This window comes from Lontra canadensis, unplaced genomic scaffold (genome assembly GCF_010015895.1).
Source record: "Lontra canadensis isolate GAN:19392208 unplaced genomic scaffold, GSC_riverotter_1.0 scaffold12, whole genome shotgun sequence".
NCBI classification, from domain to species: domain Eukaryota; kingdom Metazoa; phylum Chordata; class Mammalia; order Carnivora; family Mustelidae; genus Lontra; species Lontra canadensis.
The window spans coordinates 18,536,375-18,557,764 of NW_022631006.1; the positions used below are offsets into that span (position 1 = coordinate 18,536,375).

The window sequence follows — 21,390 nt, forward strand, 5'->3', positions numbered from 1 at the left end:
CCCTTTCTGTGGCTGAATAAAGTCCCACACTTACCTGATGGTCACTGGATAATGGACCCTTGGGTTGTTTCCACTTTTTGGTCATTCCAAATAATGGTTCTATGAACAGTCATGTACAAGTCCATATGTGGAAAGTGTTTTTCATTCTTCTGCATGTCTACTAGGAATACATTTGCTGGATTATAATGTAATTCTCTGCTTCACCTCTTGAGGGCCTGCCAGCCCATTTTCCAAAGCTGCTGCCCCATTTTTCTATTCCTAACAGCCTTATACTGGGGCGCCGATTTCTTCACCTCTTAGCCCCCACCTGTTGTTGTCTGTCTTTTGATCTCAATCATCAGAGTGGGTGTAAAGTGGTATCTTACCAGCATTTCCCTAATGACTAATGATGTTAGGGACCTTTTTGTATACTCTAGGCCTTTTGTAGATCTTCTTTAGAGAAATGTCTATTCAGATCTTTTGCCCATTTTCACTGGATTGTCTTTTTCTTATTAAGAGTTCTGTATATTTTCTATATACAAATCCCTGACCCAATGTATGATTTGCAGTTTTTCTCCTAATCTGTGGGTTACCTTTTCACTTTCCTAAGGCTATCCTTTGAAGCACAGAAGCTTTCTTACTTTGATGGTGCCATTTACATATATATATATATTTTGCTGCTTGTGTTTTTGGTGTTGTATTTAAAAAACCATAGTCTAACCCATAGTTATGAAGGTTTACACCTGTTTTCTTCTAATAGTTTTATGGCTTCAGCCCTTAAATTTAGGTCTTTGATCCATTTTGAGTTCACTTTTGTATATGGTGTGAGATAGGGGTTCAATTTCTTTCTTTGGCATATGGGTTTCCAGCTATCCCAGTACCACTTGTTGAAAAGGCTATTCTTTCTCCCATTGAATGGTCTTCAGGGAGGGTTCCCTGAAAATCAGTCACCTGTGGATGTGAGGGTGTATATCTGGACTTATTTCATTGATCTGTTTGTCTGTCCTTACGCTAGACCACACTGTGGTGATTACTGTAGTTTGTAATCAATTTTGAAATCAGGAATTGTGAGCCTTCCAATTTTGTTAGTAGGCAGGAACAAGGCTTAAGCAGTTTGCTCGTCACTAAGCTCAAAAGTGGCAAAGCCAGCACTGGAACTGGAAACTTTAAAATCAAGCAAGGCTTGGGGCATGTGGATGACTCAGCCACTTAAGTGTCTGACTTTAAGCTTAGGTCATGATCTCGGGTTCCTGGGATCAAGCCCTGCATGGGGTCCTGGGGTTACGTGGGGTCCTAGGGTCAGGCTCCCAGCTCAGTGGGAAGACTGCTTCCCCTCTGCCTCCCTCCCTCTACCCTTCCCCCTGCTCATCCTCTCTGTCTCTTTCTCAAATGAATGAATAGAATCTAATAAAATAAAATAAAATAAACCTACCTAGGCTTCTAACTGCTATGCCACACTGCATCTTTGGGTCCTTACTTCGTAGCATGCCCTATTGTACAAGGAAGAATTAACCTTACCTAAAGAGTGGTCTGGCCTTGGCTCTCGGCTACTGAGAGGGTGATCTCTTCACCCTTCGAATGGCCTACCTGATAGGAGTGTCTTTGTGTGCCTGCGGTTCAGGCTGCTGGACAGCCTCACAGTGTGATTTGTGATGGGAACTCTGAAACAGTTGGTATACATTCTCACCTCCAGAGGAACTGGAACTAAAGCCATGAGCCTGACATCCCAGAGGGATTGGAGACCAAAGGTCAGCCACATGGGCAGGATGTGATTGAGCCCCAGTAAAAACTCTGAACACCAAAGGGCCAGGGGAATGTTCTGTGGGTACTGTCACACACTGTGGCTGGATGGGGGCCACACCACCCTTGACTCTGTGGGGAGGGAATGACTGGGAGCTCCATGTTTATTTAAACCCCTCCTGGACTCTGTCGTGTGCATCTCTTCCTCTGGCTGGTTTCAGTCTGTGTTCCTTCACTAAAATAAACATTAATCCTAAGTCCAGAGCTTTCCTGAGTTCTGTGAGTCATTCTAGCCAATTATCCAACCTGTGGTCCCAGGGACCCTGGAATTGGCAGCCAGCTGGCTGGAAATGAGGGTTGTCCTGGGACCCTGAACTTGTGGCTGTTAGTCTGAAGCCAGGACTCGGTTGCATGGTGGCTATTCCCTCAGGCGGTAGTTTGGTGAGCTCCCTGGGCAGGCGGGGTCAGAAGGCCTAGGCAGACTGGGCAGTGGGGAGGACTATCCCTCAACTTTGCAGCTTGGGTAATGCAGGGCACCTATGTTCTGGGGAGTGAGAGGAGTACAAGTAGGAAAAAAATAATAATAAAAGATTTGTTCCATTTCAGGAACTTTCCCTAAAGCCAGAGAGAGGGCCGAGGAGTTCCATGCAGCCCCAGAGTGGGCTGGGCTGAGGCTCAAGGCCACATCTGGTGCATGAGGGTGCATGTGGGCATATGAGTGTGTCTGTCTCCCCCTCCCCCCTCCCTTCTTACCCCATGATGAATTGCTGTTACCCCAGGTTCCCTGACTGCCTGAGGTCTCATCAGCCCATTCTAACCTGAGTGAAGACTGCAACTCAGGCACCCACGGACTCCAATTGTGCAAGGCTCTTGCTACAGCCTGTGGGCCCCTCCTGGGCCAGGTCCAGAGCTTTCCTCAGGGACAGGAAGGCCCTATAAGCTGCCGCATCACTGCCCCGGGCCTGTGCTGGCAATCTGCTCTTTGCCCAGCACAGGTGGTGGCAATGGGAACACCAAACAAAGAGTGAACTGAGAGATAGTTCATGTTCCTGTCATATCCCATTTAACAATGCATAGAACAAATGAGAATAATAATATAAAAGAAAATATTTAAAAAATTGATAAAATTCAATACAAACCCAAGATTGATGAAAAGTTCTTAACAAATTAAGAATAGAAGGACATTCACTTAACCTGATAGGGGATATCTCTGAAGGTTAATTCTGTCAACTTGGCTGGGTCACAATGCCCGGATATTTGGTCAGTGTTCTAGATGTTTCTGCAAATGTGGGTTTTGGATGAGATTAACATTTAAATTGGTGGAGTTGTTTTTTTTTTTTTTTAAGATTTTATTTATTTATTTGACAGATCACAAGTAGGCAGAGAGGCAGGCAGAGACAGAGGGAGGAGGAAGCAGTCTCCCTGCTGAGCAGAGAGCCCGATGCAGCACTCGATCCCAGGACCTTGGGATCATGACCCGAGGCAAAGGCAGAGGCTTTAACCCACTGAGCCACCCAGGCACCTCTAAATTGGTGGAGTTTGAGTAAAACTGATTATTCTCCACAACATGGATGAGCCTCATCTAATCAGCAGAAGGCCTTAATAGGACATCAACTGACTCCCCCAGCAAGAGGGAATTCTACTAGCACACTACATTTGGATGCCTTGAAACCCTTCCCTGAGTCTCCAGCCTACCAGCCTTCCCTGCAGATTTTGGACTCCCAAATGCTTTATGAGGCCCAATTATATGAGGCAATTCCTCAGAGTAAATAATTATCTCTCTCCCCCTCTACCCACTCTCCCCCCTCCTCCTCTCTCCCTTTTTCTCCCTCTCTTTGTCATATACATATATTTATATATGTATCTCCTGTTGGTTCTGTTTCTCTGAATAACCCTGACTAATACAGTATCTATGAGAAGAAGAAAAAATGCCCCATCCTCCTGAATGGGGAAATCTTAGACTCATTTCCTTATAGTTCAAAAACAAGATAAGGAGTCCTGCTGTCTCCATTTCTTCATAACCATTTCCTGGAGCTCATTCTGTGTCTGTGGGCTCAAATCCAGGCAGGATGTAACTAGCCTTCTGCAGACACAGTGTTGGCCATGCCATCCATGGCAATCAGCTCAAGGCCCAGCCGGGGAAGGGTCTGCTTCCAAGCCAACACATGTGGCCACTCGCAGGACTCAGGTCCCTGTGGGCTGTTGGCTCGAGGCCACCCCTGGTTTCCTATCACTGGGCCTGTCCACAGGGGAGGTCACAATATGGCTGCCAGCTTTGTCAATGTGAGCAAGCAGGGAGAACCACAGAGAGGGTCTGAGGGACGTTCTAGAGAAAAGAGATGACCAAACTCTATGACAGATCAGATTCAGGGGCACCATGGGGGTTAAAGTTCCACAGAAGATGTTGAAGGAGTTTGTAGCCTAAAAGAATGGGGGTGGTGAGCATGGTGAGGTGCTTTAGAAAGGTTTCTGGCCTTTGTGGTGGTGGGCTTGGGTTGAGAAGTTATCCTGTGGTGAGCTACCTCCAAAATCATGTTGTCCACCAGAGGAATGTGCTCAGAACCACAGTCTGGCATTTTTGACCCTTAAACTAGGGAAATGTTCTGGAAGACAGGAGCAACAAATGCCAATATACAAAGTTCTGAGGAGGTCAGGCCCAGCTGTGGTTTTATTTATTTATTTATTTTTTTTTTTAGGTAGGCTCCACACCTAACATGGGGCTTGAACTCATGACCCTGAGATCAAGAGTTGCAAGAGTTGCTACAATGCCCCACCAGCTGTGTTTTTAAAAGGCACAAGAATAGCAAGGGGGAGAATGACAAAGCAGCCAGAGCCCACGAAGGAAGAGTCCAGAGGCCAAACCAGATCTCAGACCTTTAGCTCATCACTCTCACCCCCAGATAAAGAAAGTAACACCTGAGGATGTAATGGAATTTGGCCAAGGTTACACGACAAGCTCAGGACACTTGCTGTTCATCTTGTGGTCATTATCCTTCTTTTAGGAATGGTACCCATTTCCTTGTGAGGAACACCCCTCTCCTCCATTCTCAACCCAGGACCTTAGGGCTCTGACCGGCCACCCCCACTCTGGGGTGGGCGTGTGACTGGGCCTGGCAGTCAGACCCACAGAGCAGCCCACAGAGACTGGCTTAGAGACAAGTAGGTGAGGAGCCAGAGAGACACTGAGAGACTTTTTTAGGACTACAGAGATGGGCACTTTCTCCCACTGGACTTGAACTTGGGCAGACCTGAGGCTGAAGTGAGTGCCACCATCTGGCCATGAGGAGGGAAGAGACTGTCCAAGGATGGAGGGAAGACAGAGGCCAGGTCCAGAGCTGTGTCAACAGTGTCAAGTCCAAGTTTAAATCAGTCACCCTCCTGACTGTTCAATCATTCATTCTAATACGTTCCTCTCCTCTTCCCCTATTTTTTGGCTTAATCTCACCTGAGTTGGCATTTTTGTGGCCCACATCGTGAATCCTAACTAATGTGTAAGAAACAAGAGTTTAATGGAGAGGAGAATGTTGGGCTCAGAACCTTGAGGTGAAGAAAAAGTAGGCCTTTGCCTCTGGGCAATCAACAAAGAATTTTAGGATCAGGTTTATACCCTGGAGCCACTTGAGCATGTGTGTCCCAGGAGACATGTACGAGGCTCTGGCAGCACTAGTCACATTCCCCAAAAGCTAAATCCAAATGTCCATCAATAAGGGAAAAGAGAAATAAATTAGTATTCTCAGACAGCAGAACACTATACAATAAGGGCAAATAATGAACTATGAACTTTGATGAACTATGAACCTTAATGAAAAATGAACTTTGCACAGTGATCTGGATGAATCCCCAAAAACAAAACATAGAGTGAAACCAGAAAGTGTAGTTGCATTTGGATTAGTACCCAAATATCCAAAACTTAACAATATCTTATTTAGAGTCATACATGTATGTAGTAAACATATAACTGAAGTCAGGAAAATGATAAACACAAATTCAGATTAGTTGTTACCCTTGCAGGGAAGTTATGATCACTGAGGGGCGCACCAGCAGCTTCATCGGCAATATTTTGTGTCTCCAGCCAGGTGGGGGTGGGGGGAGCCGGAATTGGGTAGGGGTGGTGAGTACTTAGATATATGTGTGGGTTTTTTTTTTTAAGATTTTATTTATTTATTTGTCAGACAGTGAGATAGAGAGAGAGAGCACAAGCAGGGGGAATGGCAGGCAGAGGGAGAAGCAGGCTCCCCGCTAAGCAAAGAGCCCGATGCAGGACTTGATCCCAAGACCCTGGGATCATGACCTGAGCCAAAGGCAGATGCTTAACCGACTGAGCCACCCAGGCATCCTGATTACTTTTGACGTCCTACATGTGAATGTGTAGGATATCTATTCTTTGGTATTATGAAACATCCCATAATAAAAATAATAAAAGAACTAGGCTCACTACCTGGGATACCATCGCAGCTTGCTGTTCTCACAACTGATGCAACAACCAAGGGGACCAGCAATGGCTACCATTTATTGAGCATGACCTGTGAGCCCAACTCTTCACATTTTCTTATTTAATTCTCACGCTAGCCCGATGAGGTAGGTGCTGTGCTGTAAGTTAGGCTGTGAGGCTGGAGGTCATGAAATCACTTGCCCATGGCCACGGAGCCAGTGAGAGATGGAGCCCAGGTCCAAACCCAGGCCACCTGCAGAACCCACGTGCCACTAAAGCCCATCTTTGGAGGCAGGACAAGGCCCCTGATGGTTCTCACTTCCAGTGCAGAGGTCGGGTAGTGACCTGTCACAAGCCAGGAGGCTTAAAGAATGTCTATCCTCCCACAGGCTCTGGAGCTGCTGAATCCATGGCACGACTTGGGTCCTAACTGCCCAGGATTGAGAGGGGAAGTCAACTTGCTCAGGACTAAGGGAGTTCCTGGGACTTGGGAACATCAGTGCAAGAACACAGCAAGTCCGGGCATACCAGGAAAGATTGGTTGTCCTAGCACCTTGTCATGAGCAGTAAGCAAGGGCAGAGAATAGGCCCTGACATCCTACGGATGCAGGGAGATGGAGAAAACCCCACATGACTCTTGACCTTTCGTGTTTTAATCCATTCCCTAGTACAAGACCCAGGCAGTTTCTCGAGCTTCTTCTTTTTTCTATTTTTAAAGATTTTATTTATTTATTTGTCAGAGAGAGAGAGAGAGTGCGCACAAGCAGGGGGGAGGGGCAGGCAGAGCAGGCATGGGGAGAAGCAGGCTCCCCACTGAGCAAGGAGCCCAAAGATGACATGGAGCTCGATCCTAGGACCCTGGGATCATGACCTGAGTCAAAGACAGACATTTAACCGACTGAGCCACCCCGGCGTCCCAATGTCTCAGGCTTCTACTAATGAGAAAATTGTGTCCCCCTTGTGTAAATGGACAAGGGAAAGCAGGCATGCCTGTCACCTCCTCATGGGCAGAGGGAGATATAGGAAGAGGAGCTAGAAGCATTTGCCTCCCAGCAGAGAGCCACAGAAGGGAGCACAAGCTCTTCTCCAGCCATCCTGGGGAGGGGTCTGGTCTAGAGGCAATGAACCTGGAGTGTAAACTTGAATAGTGAGGCACCTCACTAGAAGGTGTTAGAAAACAGGACCATGGGAGAGCTGGAGTCCAAATCCTGGTCTGTGTACCTTGAGATGCTTATTGAACTTGTTAGTCTGTTTTCTCATCTCTAAAAGCAGACAGCAGTAACCACTTCACAGCCTTGCTTAAGGATTACATAGAACACCGTACGTGAAGAAGTTGCCATAACATCGGCACACAGGTACTAATAAATGAGAGTTGTTATTCTTAACATGTTATCATAATTTTAAAGATGGACCTGTATCCTGTTTGTGAGATTAAGACGGAGCAGTTTTATTCACATAAGTGATACTTACTTGGCTCAAGTAAAAGTTACATCCTGGGTTGTGATACTTAATACAATGCTTGGTTTGAAAAACAGGCAATTAACTTCCAGGAGGCATGGTTGCAGTTTAGGCAGCCGCCACCAGGGGGCTTTGTTGCCAAATGACCAAAAAAAAAAAAAAAAAAAAAAAGGCAGGGCTCAGTGGATTGCAAATCCATAGCACATGCCCGTCACTGTAAACCATTCCACAAAACATGCTTTAAAACCCAGGCAGCAACCTTAAATATTAATTACTAACCAGCATGTGCATATATATTCAAGGAAGTACATAATTCAGAGGACTGCAAAAAGCTTCTCATTGAACTACTATCTCCATCACATAGGACTTGGAATCTCTCTCTTTATGGCTAGGATGTCCATCAGCAATAAAATGGATAAATGAATCTTGGTGTAGTCATGCAACCAAATGAACACCGTGCACCTACACACAACAATCTGGTTGGATTTCATCAACATAACGTTGAGTGTAAGAAGCCAGGCATAAATGAAGAATACTGAATGATTGCTTTTTTTTTTTTTTTTAAGATTTTATTTATTCAACAGAGAGAGAGATCACAAGTAGGCAGAGAGGCAGGCAGAGAGAGAGGGGAAGCAGGCTCCCTGCTGAGCAGAGAGACAAATGTGGGGCGTGATCCCAGGACCCCGAGACCATGACCCAAGCCAAAGGCAGAGGCTTTAACCCACTGAGCCACCCAGGTGCCCCTGAATGATTGCATTTTTATAAAGTTCCAAAATAGATGAAATGAATTGAAATATTAGATATGCTTACTGTTGACCTCGGGTGTTCAGGAGAGCAGTGCATAAGGAGGGTTTCTGGGATGCTGATAATGTTCTGTTTCTTGATCAGGGTGCTAATTCTGTAGGTGTGCTCAACAGTGAAAATGCATTGAACCACACTCTTCGGATTCATGCCCTTTTTTGTAGGTACATAAATCTTCACTTGAGAGTTTATTTGAAAATGCTAGGGATATCGACATCTGTATAGTGGACTCTACTACTTTTTGATTTGTGCTCCCCTAACAAGGGTTCCCATCACTCTTCTCTGTCAACAACCCGGGCCTAGTGGCCTCATGCGAGAGGGTGTAGCCAGAGCTGGCCTATCACACAGTGTGTCATCTTGTTGACACTGCAGATTAGCCCAGGTACTGAGACTGAACTCAAGCAAGCTGATCAGAGCCCTTCTCTGGGATAAGGGTACCCAGTTAAAAAACAAACAAACAAACAAACTTCCCCCTTGATGTGGAGCTTGCTAAATTTGGGCTGCCAGTGACTATATCCCCCACAGGTGGAAGGGGACTGTCCACATTAGGAGAAAATGAGGTCAAGGGCAAAGAGAAGCAGAGGAAGAGGACACAGGAGCCAGACAGAGTTTTATTGCTTCAAATCCCACATTCCCTCCTTCCTCGACTTCCCAAGATGTTCATTTCTCAATTCTTTGAACTAACCCCGTGTCTCTCCCAGCTAGATGAGGCAATAAATTACTCTTGATCCTTAAGCTTGCTCCTAATACCTACAACTGAAACAGTCCTGACTAATCCATTGAGCAATTGGGTGGATGACAGAACATTTACTGGAGTAGGCAACAGGAAGGGGAGGAGCCCTCTCTTCTGGAGAAAGTATGAGCATTCATGAGTCCATCTCCTCTGGGAAGGGGATGAGAGCTCTTCTGGATGTCAGGAAGTTTCCATAACTTGACGTTGGTGTTTGATATGATCTTTAGCTACACAAGGGGGTGATGATTAGTGCCTGAGGTAACAGCATATAATCATTCCCCTAGCTTGGCGTTCAAATTGAGGTTAAATTGTTTTTAATTATCAATGTAGTTGACTTCAAGCTTCTACCTAGTCCAGCTTCGAAATGTACCACACAGGGGTATCTGTGTGGTTTAGTGTATTAAGCATCTGACTCATGATCTCAGGGTTGTGAGTTCAAGTCCCAGCTTGGAGCATACTTAAAAAAAAACAAATAAATGTTTTTCCTCCCTGGATTTCTTCCATCAGTGATCACCACAAAACCTCCAGGGACGCTTGCTAGTCCAAAGATGGTGGATCGTGGCCCTTAAAATCTTGAGGAAACAGGACAACCTCCCTTCCGCCAAGATTCTCAGCTGTTTTTGCTCTCAGTGCCACATGGTGTCACTGTTGTAGCACGAGCAACCCCAGCATGGGCCTGCTTCCGACCCCATGCTCAGCCCAGGGCCGCAAAGGTGAACTACAGATGTTCCGGCTACTCTGGGGTTGTCCTCTTTGCCCACTGCTGGGTGGTCTGGGCCAGCTGACTGTGGACCCCACTGACAGCTGCTCTCTGACGTGCCCCTGTGCTCGCTCTCGGGAAATGAAGCGGAGGGGGCTTCTCGGCACGCGTGCCCGCACACACACACACTCCACTCCCCTCCCCTGGGGCACGTGGTTTGGGCTGGTCCGCCATTTTCCTGGTTCAGGACCCACTCTCGGTTCCTCAGCTGCTGCCGTGGGCACCGGCCCATAGCCACTGGCTGCAAGGCCTGGGAGCCAGGGTGGTGGTTCCAAAAGGTTTCCTAGACCATAGATAGCTTCAGGCACATGCCGGCCCTGAGCTACCTTCCTTTCCAACTCTGTCTGCATTCTGGGCCCCTAGAATGAGGGAAATTTTAACTCAAGCCAAACCCTGTCCCATTTCCTGCTCTTCATGAAGAACTCCTCAGTGTGTGTGGAAGAGGTTAGGGGGAGAGCATAATGCTAAGTGCACACCCTTAAAGCTGGTTCTTTTTTTTTTTTTTTTTTTTAAGATTTTATTTATTTGACAGCGAGAGAAGAACACAAGCTAGGGGAGTGGGAGAGGGAGAAGCAGGCTTTCCACTGAGCAGGGAGCCGGACACAGGGCTCAATCCCACGACCCTGGGATCCTGACCTGAGCAGAAGGCAGATGCTTAACAACTGAGCGACCCAGGCGCCCAGTGCTCTGGCATGTTTTGAGTAAAAGGCACTTAAAAAAAAAAACCAAAAAACAAAAAACAGCTGGTGCAAGATGGATACCAGATCTTTCTCTTCTGAAAGCTGGAGGTAAACCTCCCAAGTGGAAGATGCCCTCCCAATACCAGGAGGAAAGAAACTGTTATGCCCCCAATAATGGGTCCGTGATTAAAGGAGCGAGACTGATACAAAGCGAAGGTCAAGCAAAGCTTTATTTCGCGCCAAGCATCAGAAATCTAACCGAACGTTCGGGGATGCACCTCTTACAAGAGAGGGTGACCCTTCTCTGTTTCACAGTCTAGCTTTTAAGGGCAAAGGCCTGGCCACGCACAGGTGGCCAATGAGATTGTAACACACAGGAAATTCCACAGGGATGCTAGGTGACCAATTGAGTTACAATTTACCCTAGTAGACATTTGAACTAGCCTATTACAGGGATTGGAGCCCAAAAGGCTCCCAAAGGGCGGGGCCCATACTCCTTGGTAACCAGGGAGACAGTATGCATCACCCCCCCACTGAACGGTTGTCTCCACCTGGCCTGACCCACCCTCGTATCTGGGCTTTGTTACCTGAAGCTGGTTTCCGGGACTTGTCTCCAAGTAAATCCCCTGGGGGAAGGGGAGAAGGGACAGTTTCTAAATAGGTCCTTACAGAAACATTTTTTTTTTAAAGATTTTATTTATTTATTTGACAGACAGAGATCACAAGTAGGCAGAGAGAGAGGGGGAAGCAGGCTCCCCGCCGAGCAGAGAGCCCGATGTGGGGCTCGATCCCAAGACCCTGGGATCATGACCTTGATGAGGGAGCAGGAGGCTGGCTTAAGACAAAGCAAAAGCTGGAACCTTGCACCCCCTCTCCATCTGCTCCCCCTCAGTAATATGTGTAGCATTCCTCAAGCACCCCTGACTGCCATAAGTGATTTCCTCAGGCACCCCTGACTGCCATAAACGAGAAACAAATATAGTTAACTTGCAGAGATCACAATCCTGCTTGACTGGAGTCTCCCTTGCTTTACAAATGTCCTAGAGATCTACAAACAAAGAAGCTACCTTATCAATAGCACAAATTTCCAGAGGCAAATAACTCAGTTCTCAAACCCTAATGTCTCCCTCCCCACCATAAACAAAACTGAAGGAGGCTGAGATAGAGGGGAATGTAAATATAGTTAAATCTCTTCTGAACCTAAATCTCACTAACAAAGAGCTTGATAGCAGAAATGTGAATGGCTTGCCAAAAGACAACATTGATCAAGCCGCAAGGCCTCCAGTACCCCCGCACCTTGTAGGCCCTCTTTAGCATATGAAAGCTCCGTTGAAACCTCCCTTCCCTTCACCTTCCCCCAACCGCAAAGTACATAACCTGCCATCTCTCACAACCCGGGGCAGTTGCAGCTCTTCCTGCCCATGGGTCCTCTCCCCGTGCTTTATAACCACCATTTTGCACCAAAGATGTCTCAAGAATTCTTTCTTGGTCATCGGCTCCGGACCTCAGCCCACAAACCTCACCTAGGTTCTAGAACTTCATCACCTGAGCCGAAGGCAGAGGCTTTAACCCGCTGAGCCACCTAGGCGCCCTGGAAAGAAATATTTTTATCACCAGAGATTGTTATGCCCCAATAATGGGTCCTCTCTTACAAGAGAGGGTGACCCTTCTCTGTTTCACAGACTAGCTTTTAAGGGCAAAGGCCATGCGGTCGGGCCTGGCCATGCACAGGTGGCCAATGAGATTGTAACACACACAGGAAACTCCACAATGATGCTAGGTGACCAAGTGAATTGCAATTTCCCCTAGTAGACATTTGAACTAGCCTATTACACCTTGATTAGGATTGGCACCAAAAGGGCGGGGGCCCATACTCCTTGGTAGCTAGGGAGACAGTATGCACCCCCACTGACCGATGTTTCCACCTGGCCTTGACCCACCCTTGTATCTGGGCTTTGTTACCTGGAGCTGGTTTCCAGGACTTGTTTTTAAGTAGGTCCCCTGGGGGAAGGGGAGCAGGGACAGTTTAAGGGTTAAACAAGGTTTTTGTTTAACCTCAATGAAAGCCTCTTGCTAAAATATAAAAATATGGGCACCTGGGTGGCTCAGTGGGTTAAGCCGCTGCCTTCGGCTCAGGTCATGATCTCAGGGTCCTGGGATCGAGTCCCGCATCGGGCTCTCTGCTCGGCAGGGAGCCTGCTTCCCTCTCTCTCTCTGCCTGCCTCTCTGTCTACTTGTGATCTCGGTCTGTCAAATGAATAAATAAAATCTTTTTAAAAAAAAAAATATATATATATATAAATATAAAATAGGTCCTTACAAGATGAGGCGTTGAGGCAGAGAGGAATCTGTCCAGCACACCTGGTTAAATGAGCTAGTTACTTTTCCCGAATTAACTGCCCTAGCTTAAGCCCCTTTGTCTTGCCACATTTTCACTATTTACTACCCTTTGTCTGACAGTATATCTAAGTGTTTGATCCTCATTTTTCTTTGTGAGGGTTCCCTTGCACATTTTTTTTTTAACCTGTTAAAATTTGTGTTTTTCTCTTGTTGATTTGTCTTTTGTTACAGAGCTCCAGCCAAGGACCTAACACGAGGAGAAAACCTTGTCCTCCCCTCCACTATAATAGGTAAAATTTCATGATCCATGTGATGAAGTTCTAGAACCTAGGTGAGGTTTGTGGGCTGAGGTCCGGAGCCGATGACCAAGAAAGAATTCCTGAGACATCTTTGGTGCAAAATGGTGGTTGATTAAAGCACGGGGACAGGACCCGTGGGCAGGAAGAGCTGCTGCCCCGGGTTGTGAGGGATGGCAGGTTATGTACCCTGTGGTTGGGGGAAGGTGAGGGGAAGGGAGGTTTCAACGGAGTTTTCTTTTTTTATTTGACAGAGAGAGATCACAAATAGGCAGAGAGGCAGGCGGCGGCGGGGGTGGGGTGGGTGGGAAGCAGGCTCCCTGCTGAGCAGAGAGCCCGATGCGGGGCTCGACCCCAGAACCCTGAGATCATGACCTGAGCCGAAGGCAGAGGCTCAACCCACTGAGCCACCCAGGCGCCCTCAACGGAGTTTTCATATGCTAAAGAGGGCCTACAAGGTGCCGGGAGACCACTGTTAGTCTTTTAGCAAGCCATTAACATTAAGATAGTTGGGAGATTCCTGTCTTGCAGGATTGTGATCTCTGCAAGTTAACTATTTGTTTCTCATTTATGGAGGACAGGGGTGCCTGAGGAATGTTACACATATTACCGAGGGGAGCGGGTGGAGAGGGGGTGCAAGGTGCCAGCTTTTGCTTTGTCCGCAGCCAGCCTCCTGCTCCCTCATCACATGGAAAAGACTTGATCCCAACAAAAATAAGTGGAAAACAGCTCATTGTTACTCTATTGAAAATCAGTCAAGACATTAAATTGGTGTCATTGAACTGGCTCTGGAAAATACTTTTCTCCCTTTCTCTCTTCAATTTTAAATTTACATAAATTTTAAATTTAAAAAACACATTCCTGTTACCAGCAACTGGAATGAAACAGGAATATACAGCCTCTCCTCCCCTACTATGATTCCCATTTCCCACTCCCATTATCAATTTTAGGCTTTTTTCATAAAATATTGTCTAGATAAAAATTCATCAACATGAATATGCTTCTCATTAAAATGCTTACATTTCACAGAACGAAGTCAAAACTTCCTCCACGTGGTAAAGCAGATGCATATTAATGTCACACCGAGGGGCCAGATGCCCTGTTACCAGGAATTGCTTCAGTTGATTCCGGTCCCTCTCCACAAGTGTTCCTTCCTCGAGTCCTCCTCCGTCTTTCAGCAGTGTTGACCAAGCCCCTGACCCACACCACACTCAAACCCAGCCCCTCCCTCAGTGAGGGAGAGGACCACACAGGCAGAAATGAGTCCAGTGAGGCCAGCACTGTCATGGGCAGTGGCAGGGACCCATTATAAATATTTAATTGTGTCTGTATTTAAGTTCAGAACTCACAATGCTGATTGAAGCCATTCCCCGCCAGCATTCACCAAGAATGCTGGCGGGAGGGGTGCCTGGGTGGCTCAGTGGGTTAAGCCTCTGCCTTCAGCTCAGGTCATGATCTCAGGGTCCTGGGATCAAGCCCCACATCTCAGGCTTTCTGCTCAGTGGGAGCCTGCTTCCCTTTCCCCCTCTGCCTGCCTCTCTGCCTCCTTGTGATCTCTATTTCTGTCAAATAAATAAATAAAATTTTAAAAAAAGAATCCTGCAGGGAGTGACCGAGCATCCTGCAGCCCAGGGGAGTGGGGCGTTCTGTAGGACTGGTGGGGAGGGGGCGGGCCCTCGCCCTTAGGGATTTCTGGGCACAAGCCCCCCAGGGCAAGAGCTTGTGTTTTGGCTGAGGTTGAAGTTCACTTGCTTGCCTTTTATTTGTAATATGCAGGAAGTGGATTTTGCAGGGGACTAAGCTAGAGGAAACCTGGAGACATTCCTCATTTCTAAAGGGGAAAACACATTCAGATACTGCCTGTCACAGACTTGTGCAAGACTTGAAGGCTTCTCCCGGGCTGTTCACTGGATTAAGCCCCTGAGGGTCTGCGGGGAAGGAGATTCAGGACTCAAGTAGAAGCCACCACAGAGGATGGCAGTTCCAGCCAGTGTGACACTAGGGACACTGTCCAGTCACCTTCAGACTTTCTTCTATTTTTCCAGCTTCATTGAGATGTGATTGACAAATAAAAATTTTATATATTGGGGTGTCTGGGTGGCTCAGTTGGTTAAGCAGGTGCCTTCAGCTCAGGTCATGATCCCAGAGTCCTGGAATCGAGTCCCACATGGGGCTCCCTGCTCCACCGGAAGCCTGATTCTCCCCGCCCCCTACTTCCCCTGCTTGTGTTCCTCCCACCTCTGTCAAATTAATAAATAAAATCTTTAAAAAATTTTTAAATATATTTAGGTTGCTCAATGTTCTTATTAAAAGGTGTACAAGGCGGGCGCCTGTGTAGCTCAGTCAGTTAACAGTCTGCGTTTAGCTCAGGCCCTGATCCCAGTCTCTGGACAGAGTCCTCTGCCCCACTCCCTGCTCCGCAGGGGAGTCTGGCTCTACTCCACAGGGAGTCTGCTTCTCCCTCTGCCCCTCCCACTCAATCTCTCTCTCAAATAAATAAATAAAATCTTTAAAAAAAAAAAAAAGGTATACAACATGATGATGTGATACAAGTACACGCTGTAACCTGATTACCACAATCAAGTTAATTAACCCATCAATCACCCACGTGGTTACCAGTGTGCACGGGGCGCGCATGCGCATGCTCTTGGGCAACAGGATGGGATTTACTGTCTTAGCAAGTTTCAAATAGGCAATACAACATTATTAACTATAATCACCACTTCCCCACTTCTTTCCAGAGAAGTTTAAGACGTAAGGCCCTCTACCTTGATTTCACACCCTCTCCACAACTGCTTCTAATAGTGTCCCGACCAAAATGGCACTCTGAAAAGCAGACTGTTGTCCCAGCCTCTCCCTACCTCACAGACACCCCACCCCCACCCCACCCCCACCCCCACCCCCACCCCCACCCCCACCGAAGCAGATATATGCTTGCAAGAGGTATAGCTCCTGAGGTTTGAGCTCAGCGAGACACAGACACAGATGACCAAGACCAGGAAGATGTAGTCAAAATTGGCTTCATCTTCTTCTCTCCTGGAAGAAGAGCTGTGTCTGGCATTTCTTTCTGGGAGCTGGAGCAGAGTCCTAAAGTGTGGTGTGGACTAAAGCAGAGTCCTAAAGCAGGTGTGGACTGGGGTGGGTGAGGCTCAAGACTTCTATACTTGGAGCAGGAGAGGAGGGCACTATGTGGGGGGGGCAGTTCCGCAAGATGTTGTTTTGGAATGTTGAGAGGTCCTGAGTCCCTGGCCAAGAAAGAATTCTAAGACGTCTTTGGCGCAAAAAGGTGGTTTTATTAAAGCATGGGGCCAGGGCCTGGCCGGGGAGCGGGAGGGGGTGGCCGGTGAGAGGTGGGCAGAAAGAGCTGCTGCTCAGGGGTTGTGAGGAGTGGCTGATTATGTACTTGGGAGCTGGGGGAGGTAAAGAAAAAGGGAGATATCCAAAAGAACTTTCATATGCTAAAGAAGACCTCAGGATACTGGAGGCCTGGCTTGTGTCAAATTAAGGTTATTTATCCTTCTAGTAAGGAGCTTCCTGGAGGAATGTGATCCTCTCTCACAAGTCCTCATCAGTAGGCTGAAGGTCATAAAGGAACATAACTTTGTTTACATTTCCTTCTGCCTTGGTTACCCACATCACTCATAGAAGGGAGGGTGGTATTAGGGCACCAGGAAATTGAGTTATGGGTTTCTGAATGTTATACTATTGATAAGAATGCTTTTTCCTTGTAAATCACTAAGTCATTAGAACATTCGTGTCTTTCAGGGCTGTGATCTCTAACATTTTACCATTTGTTTTTCCCTCCCCTTAGTCTAAGGGCAACTAGGAGGGCCAGAGGAATGCCGTGTATGTCCCACTGGGAGAGGTGGGAAGGTGAGGTGGGGGGTGTCAGCTTGTGCTTCGACCTCAGCTTGCCTTCTGCTCCCTCATTGCCCATCTCCTCCCTCACCCCGTCTCTCCTGTCACCATGCTTCTGCCTTGGAGCAGCCCTGAAGTTGGGACTCTGGAAAGTCACCAAGCAAGGAGAGGGTCTTGGAGGGCAGGAAGAAGGGAGGCAGGGGAAGGGAAGCTCTGGGTCCCCTCTCTGCAGCCCCACATCCAGGCCTCTCTCTGATAAGGCTGCTCTCTCCACTCACTTTTCAGGGAGTCCTGGCTTCTATGCTGCGCCACCAGCTCTGCCACCACCAACTAGCACCGGCTCAGCCTTGACCCAGGATCTGACGGGTCGGCTGCTTAGAATCAGCACCCATTCTGGGTCCCACTCCCATTCCGTGAGGCATCGCAGCCTCTTCCAGGTACCCTCCAGGATGCACTGCGCAGGACAGAGGACTCTGAATCGCCAAGCCTGGGCCCTCCTTTGCCTTCGCTAAGCCTGAAAAACACTGACCAAAAAAAGTTTTAAATTACCCCCTTCTGATATCTATATTTTATCTTTAAAATTTCATTAAAATTTCTTTAAAATTTAAAATTTTAAAATTTCTAAATTTCAGGGTAAGATTAAGGAAATGAGAACAAGGGGCACCTGGGTGGCTTGGTCAGTTGAGGGCCAACTCTTTGTTTGGGCTCCCATTGTGATCTCAGGGTCATCAGATCCAGCTTCACATTGGGCTCCAAGCTGGACGTGGACCCTGCTTAAGATTCTCTCTCTCTCCCTCTTCCCACCCCACCCTCTCTCTCAAAAAAAAAAAAAAAAAAAAAAAAGGAAGCAAGAAAGAAAGAAGAAAAAGAAAATGAGAATATGTAGGTACAGTTAGGTATTTAATTGACTCGTGTTCAATCATCACCAGCCAGTACCTGATCTAATCCGGGTTTCCCCCAGCATTCTGAAAGTTCTCCTGTAGTCAGAAGTTCTTTTGGGTCACACAGATGGCTTTCTCTTAGACGTCGAGGAAGCTTGGCTTCCAGTGTCCTTGTAGACCAGATATCTTCATCCACAGAACTTCTTTTTCTTCCAACCTCGAGCTTCTTCTCTTTGTGGCAAAATAAAAAGTAAAATATTATAGTCATTTCTGGCCGCTGCCCATTTACTCTACAAATATATACATTTCCCCCAATCATTTGCTGGCATCAGCTTCTAATAAAGATTTCCAGAAACAAGCTCCCTCATAAATGGCCCTGCTTAGTAAATGGCCAAATGCCATGTTCACAAGAGATCCAGCGACTCTGCAGGTCACCTTCCAAATGCCTCCTTTGTGCAGCATCCTGTGCACGTGTGTGTGCATGCATGTGTGTGTGTGCTTGCTTTTATCATTATTATTACTGTCATTCATGCTATGTTTTCCAAATAGCACAGCAGGGAACAAAAAAAACTCTTCCTCTACCCATCTCAGTTTCTCTGCCTGCTGTCCTGTGAATTAGAGGGACCAAAGACAGAAAGGCACCAACAGAAGTACATTAACATGTGTGTGGTCAGGGAACACGGGGACACTTGGTCAGGAATAACTAATGGGGTGCTCAGTGTTTTGGATTACATAGCACCTTAGCAAAGGAGCAATACATTTTTTTTTTTAATTTTATTTATTTGTCAGAGAGAGAGGGAGAGAGAGCGAGCACAGGCAGACAGAATGGCAGGCAGAGGCAGAGGGAGAAGCAGGCTCCCTGCAGAGCAAGGAGCCTGATGCGGGACTCGATCCCAGGACGCTGGGATCATGACCTGAGCCGAAGGCAGCTGCTTAACCAACTGAGCCACCCAGGTGTCCCGGAGCAATACATTTTTATTTAAGATTTTTTGTTATTCATTTAAGAGAGAGAGCACAAGCAGAGGGAGCTGCAGGTAGAGGAAGAAACGGGCTCCCTGCTGAGCAAGAAGCCCAATGTAGGGCTCGATCCCAGGACCCTGGGATCATGAGCCGAGCCAAAGGCAGACACTTAACGGACTGAGCCACCCAGGCACCCGGAGCAATGCATTTCTAGAGAAGTGACAAGATAAAGGAAAAGGACCTTGAATTTCTAGGGTGGCTAGTTAGTCAAGTCTGTCAGGAGAGTTCAACTGGTGTTTCTCTGGGGTGATGAGGTTCAGGTGTTGTCTCCGCTGATTAACCGCCATCCTTGCTGGCAGCCAGGGGAGGACAGACACATCTGTAAACATTTGTCCCACTTTTAGGCAAAGAGGGGGAGGGCAGAGGGCTTTTCTCCTGCTTCTTTTCAATTGCCTTCAGCTTAAAATAATCCTTCCGCCAAGGGGCATATCTGGGGCAGGGAGAGGTGAGGCCAGACTGTGCCACTCTTCAGCTTTCTCCTACTCTTACTCTTCTTACAGAAAAAGGCAAACAGGGAAAACGACGCCTTCCGCACAGGCCTCCGGTCCGTGAGATGTGGGTCCAGCCGCCGCTGGGTTTCTGATTCGCTGGTGGCTTAGGTCACAGTCTCCGCTTGGAACACCACAGCCTCAGGAACGACAGACTGGAAACGGGAGCTCACGGGGTGTCCCCAACTAGAGATGATGCCGGGTCACTCAGAGCCCACACGCTCAGAGACTAAAAGACGCACCTTCGAATGGACATTTTCAAACCCTGATCAACAGGATGCACCGAGTGTTTGGGTTTTGTCTTTAGGTTAGCGGTTACGGAGCTATGAGGCATTCTCTCAGCTGCCAGACACAGCATGTGTTAAACCAACGGAAGAGCTCAGATGAGAGACAGAGTGAATTTTTAAATTCTCTTCTGGCCTCGGGGCCCCCTCCGTCGGCCCCGAACACCATGCCAGGTATTTATTTCAGGGGCTCAGTGGAGCGATGTGGGGGTGTCAGCTAAGAGCCAGAGAGTGGCTTCTCCTCCCTCAGGAGCTAGGACAGCCTCAGTCACCTCACCTCCAGCCCTGTTCCACCCACTGACAGGCTGGGTTTCACAAGTTTAAAAATAGCTGCTGAGCCGTGAGCAGCCATCTCTGAGCCTGCATCCAGCTCGGAAAGGCAGGCCTCCCCTGACCAAAAGCGTCATCTTAGCTCCCTGCTTTCCTTTCACACAACACACGAACATTCTCTCCACCAAAATAGGTCCAGATTGTTAGAATATTCACAGAGACGTGGGATTCCTTCAGCTCAGCCCTGACATCTTTCACCTCCTTAATAATTCATCAGGCTCATTTATTTTCCCAAGGAGTCCAATGGCATTGTTCCACATTTTTGCAAAACTCCCTTGACATTTCCTGAGGATGTCCAGACGCCTCAATGTGAACGACCAACCCCAGCTCCACACAGCCCGTCCTGAGGCCCAGAGAGGGGGATGCGCCCGGAATGACCCTCTAGAGCTTATAAGCGGCTGAAGAAGACAGCAGGTCAGAAAGAAAGGTCAGTGAGTTAGAGCATCCACGGGACCCGGAAAGCTCCTCTTCACCCACCTCTGCTTCCCATGGCCCTCTGGGGTGCTCAGGTATGTCTGCATTCCTGGGGACAGGGCTCCTACCCCGTAAATTTTACCCCCACTTTGCTGGCCCTGAACGAGATCACCTGCATCGCTGTGGAGTTAAGAGGTTGAGGTTTTGTTCATTCCTTTCCTGCCCAGAGGAATCTCTTCACCCTCACCCCCCTCACCTGTCCTTTCCTGCCTCCTTGACCCGGGGACAGCTGTTCCTGAGGGCATTCTAAGTGCCCGACACTCTGCGGCCAGAAGGATTAGCATTTCTGTTTGTTGAGAAGGCTGAGGCTCAGAGGCCTATGGTCCCCCAGCTAGTCCACGGGAGACCTGGGCTGGAGGGCATTTCTATTGCTCTGATACTGAGGAGAGGGGGTGTGGAGGTCGTGGGGTGTGTGGCACGTGGCAGGCACTCAAACCGGGGCAATAGTACTGGCAGGGCGGGGTCATAAATGTTGGGGGGAATGTGCTAAACCGGCCTCCCTCAGGAACCCCCCTCCCCATTGGTCAGTGAAGAGAAAACCTTGAATAAGTAAATGCCGTTGGTAATTTAGTGGGCTAAAAAACATCGAACAGTGTCTTTAGGTAGTTATCAGTGGGTCCACTGCCCACCAACTCCCAGTCTGCCTGCGTGTGTGAGCTTCTGGGAGGCACCCAGCAGTTGGAGAGGAGACAATGTTCCTGTTTCCTTCTGGCAGCCACGGTCTCATCAATGGTGCCAGGCTGAGCTCTGCAGGGGAGAGCCTCTTCCTTCTGTGGGCCTGGGCCTTGCTTACAGGGAGCACTGGCCATGGTCCCTTGGCTTCCTATGGACCCCTC

The 21,390-nt window shown here is 47.9% G+C and overlaps 1 protein-coding gene across 2 annotated transcripts in view; it reads left to right on the plus strand.

Moving 5' to 3' along the window:
- The first annotated feature begins 20,480 nt into the window (after positions 1-20,480).
- Positions 20,481-21,390, plus strand: part of PLA2G4E (phospholipase A2 group IVE) — a 58,445-nt gene continuing 57,535 nt past the window's right edge. Inside the window, exon 1 of one of the 2 annotated variants that reach the window (XM_032856754.1) lies at positions 20,481-20,589. In XM_032856754.1, coding sequence (XP_032712645.1) covers positions 20,569-20,589 — 21 coding nt within the window. In that variant the 5' untranslated portion in view covers positions 20,481-20,568. The remainder of the gene's footprint in view (positions 20,590-21,390) is intronic. The other variant, XM_032856757.1, reaches the window with a different exon arrangement.